Source organism: Larimichthys crocea, chromosome XIX (genome assembly GCF_000972845.2).
Source record: "Larimichthys crocea isolate SSNF chromosome XIX, L_crocea_2.0, whole genome shotgun sequence".
Classification (NCBI taxonomy): domain Eukaryota; kingdom Metazoa; phylum Chordata; class Actinopteri; family Sciaenidae; genus Larimichthys; species Larimichthys crocea.
In genome coordinates this window covers 11,175,162-11,178,539 of record NC_040029.1, presented here as the reverse complement: position 1 = coordinate 11,178,539, position 3,378 = coordinate 11,175,162, and the positions used below count along the sequence as shown (strand labels likewise).

The 3,378-nt window shown below is 42.7% G+C and overlaps 1 protein-coding gene across 1 annotated transcript; it reads right to left on the bottom strand.

Moving 5' to 3' along the window:
• Window positions 1–1,028: 1,028 nt before the first annotated feature.
• Window positions 1,029–2,681, bottom strand: LOC109137311 (stonustoxin subunit beta). Its single transcript, XM_027291432.1, has 2 exons — window positions 2,254–2,681; window positions 1,029–2,120 (listed from the first exon to the last, which is right to left on the bottom strand). Exons 1-2 carry the CDS (start codon window positions 2,330–2,332, stop codon window positions 1,546–1,548), a joined length of 654 nt encoding a protein of 217 aa, XP_027147233.1. The 5' UTR covers window positions 2,333–2,681; the 3' UTR covers window positions 1,029–1,545.
• Window positions 2,682–3,378: the final 697 nt, after the last annotated feature.

Genomic DNA, 3,378 nt, shown 5'->3' with positions numbered 1-3,378 from the left:
ATTACACTTTTTGTTTGTAAATGTGACGCCACAATTGTGAAGTCACAATTTTGATGGTGTATTTTGTTTTGGTAATAGCATTAAGATGCTTCTAACCTGTCTACAATAGGCAGCGCACTGATTTCTGTTGTGGGAAATTTAAATGTTAAACCCATCGGTAGCCAGCAGGGGGCAGCGGGGCACTTTATGTCAGGGGTTTACAACAGTCGCTTTACGACTTTTGGGACATCACGGACGGTTTCCCTCATTCTGCTGAGCGAGGCTGAAACGAGCGGAAGCAAGGTTGTGAGGTTTGTGAAGCTGTAATTTACTGGTGTTTACTTTATGAACGTGTCGAGTAACATTTGAGTTGTCTGGAAAAAGAACGGTAACAAAATATGTGTGTATAAGGTGAAGAATGAATGTTACTAGCATGCTGCGATTAGCACAACATGGCGCCGCACACTTTCTTCCCGCGGTGCGTCATTCAGGGGTTTATTTGGTGCTTCTGTACATTTGGTTTGATGTATAAATATTCTGAAAACATTGCATGATATATTAAATATGTAAACATTGTTAAAATCTGTTAAAAAAGCTTTCTTTACATCTAAAAACAGTAAAGCCGTAAGAGCCTGCGCAGAAACCATTTCATTACTAGGAGTAGCCGGTTAAGAGCTATTATATGCTCATACAAAGAAACCTGGGACTAGGACAGGAATTGTAATTTTATTTAAGGTTAAGGATATAACCTGCAAGAGTATAAACATTGTGATTGTTTTATTAAGGTTTTGTGATTTAGTGCACAAATGGTAACTCAGTAAGAACACTGAAGACAAGACAACAGGTGATTATGAGTTTTGGTTTTGATCGCTGATTTGTGAATGGATTATAGAGAGAATGTTTTATTGTTTTAATGGCAAACTGTGAATAAATTGATTCTGCTGAGCGGGGCTGAAACGAGCGAAAGCAAGGTTGCCCTGTCTCACTCATTTTTCTTGTTTACAGAATCTATATATCTGCTTATTTGGCACCAGCCGGTACCTGTAACACTTGCAAGAGGAACAGTTCTACAAATGCACAAGACAGTGCAGAAAATGTTCAGGGTGGGGCGTCCCACGCTGATTCTTATACACGTCTAAGGAGGATTCGTCATTATTATGATTTACTTATCTAACTGTAGCTGGTGGCTACAATGGAATATGCTCATGGCTGTCAGACCTCACTAACAAGCTCTGCTGGACCGTGTGGACCAAGGTCATGTTTATACATCCAACAACTACTGCTACAAACAGCTTCATACATGAGAGAAAGATTTCTAAGAGCAAGGTCCAGAGGAAAACCAAACCAGACTATAAGGCACACAGTAATATTACTGAGATCAAACATGGATATATATGGTTAGAAAAGAACACACAATCATGGAATATACATTTTCCATCTATTTTCCAATCTAACCAGGGACACATGGTGTGGGACAGAAAGAACATCAGCTGTGTGATCCTGGACACACTCAACTGATCTGTTCAGCAGAGACAATGTTTGTCCAACAGGAGGAGACTCTCCGTCCTACAGACCACAGAGAGACACTGAAGAACCAGGCAACCAGAACCTAAACCCAAACCCAGGATAAAGAGGTTCAGTGAATGTGGCATTGAAGGTGTGGAGGTGGATCAGTGTGTCAGAGGAGACTCTGTAGAAGGACAGAGAGCCAGCAGGACAGTCCAGATACACTGCTACTCTGTTAGAGACCGAGGAGGAGGAGGAGGAGGAGGGGGAGAAGAAGGAGGAGGAGACGATGGAGGTGAATGTTCTTATGTTATTGTGATAGACAGAGTAACCACCTTCATAGCAGAACAGATTCCAGGAATGATCATTTCCTCCAAACACACAGTCATCACTGTTTCCTTTCCTTCTGATTCTTCTGTAACTCACTGATATATGAACTCCTCCGCTCCACTCGACCTCCCAGTAACAGCGACCAGTCAGACCAGTTCCACACAGCAGCTGAAACCAGTGGTCAAATCTGTCTGGATGATCAGGATATGACTGATCCTCCTCCACACGTGTCATCTTCCTGTTGTTGTCAGACAGTTTGATCTTTCTGTGTACTGTGTTTGTGTCGACTGTGAGTTCACAGGAATCTGATGGAGAGAACAAGACAGTTATTAATCTATCATCTGTTCATTTATTGATGATGACATCAGAGATTTGAAGGAGTGATGTCACAGTTTGAAGATGGTTTGTTTTCATGAATCAAATTAAAAACACACTTACACTTCCTCAGACCTGGACCCAACCATCGGACTCCAGCAGGCTCCACCCTGAAAGGAGGAGGGGGGTCAGACCAGCACATCCTCTTTCAGCATGCAAACATGGACATTACATCACTCTCAGACACAGTTTGGTGTTTCTGTTCACATGGAGGGTTGGGATTTGATTCATCTGATTCAGTCCAAATCCACCATCTGATTCCTTTTGAATCCTTTATTGAATCTAATCAGGTTTCACTTTCAACATTTGCAGGGAACTCAATTTAGAAAGAACCAAAGTCAAAGGCTCCGGTCCAATAGTCTTTGTGTTCAGGAAGGTTCCTCACTGAGTGAAATGAGCCAGAAGGATTTAAGTGTCAGCCATGATAAGAGCTGTTTGAATTCTCTGAAGAAGGAAAAGAGCTTCACTGCTTTCTTTCTTGTCTCCTTTAGCAGAGGAGACACTGGACCATCCTTTACCACAGTAGTCCTAATATGTTACAGATGTAGCAACTTAAAAGTTCCCGTGTTTCCGTGACGGAACCGTGACGGGACCGTGGCTGGTCCGTCACAGGTCCTGTCAAGGTCCTTGGCTGGTGCGTGACCGAAATGTAATCCCCCGCGATGACGTAGTCAGTGAGGCCCCGACTGGAAACGCCCCTAAGCAGTCTGTGTGAAAACCAGCTGCAATGCCTCATTTGTCCACGGGGAGGAGCAGTGATGTTCCGCTCTCACCGTCGACTGTCTAAAGACACATCTGAACAGATACGCCGGGGTGAGCTGATCAGCTGATCAGCGGATCAGTTGATGGAAAAAAAAAAGTTGTGATAAGATAACACTGAGGCAGCAACAAGAACATGCCAACATAAACGCGTTATTAAAGAAAACTCCGCTCGTAACGTCCGTAACATAGCCTAGATGTTGTTGATTTAAACAGTGACCATAGGCTAAATGGCGTAAAGCGCAAATCGAAAGAATTACGGGTGAATCAAGTATGAAATAAGTCAAGTATTTTTGGTTTTAATAAAGTTTGCAGTATAAGCTTACGAAACCATCAAACATATATTTAGGCATTCCATGAAAGACTTTATTCGCAAGGAGGCTAAGCCAGGCACAAAACAGGAGCTCGTCGAGGACATACAGACGTTTT

What these genes read in the sequence shown, in the direction of transcription:
- LOC109137311 (XM_027291432.1), bottom strand. Translation starts at nt 2,332, where the DNA reads ATGTGCTGGTCTGACCCCCCTCCTCCTTTCAGGGTGGAGCCTGCTGGA. An exon ending in GGGTCCAGGTCTGAGGAAGT is followed by an intron (nt 2,121 to 2,253) that starts GTAAGTGTGTTT and finishes TCTCTCCATCAG; the next exon opens with ATTCCTGTGAACTCACAGTC.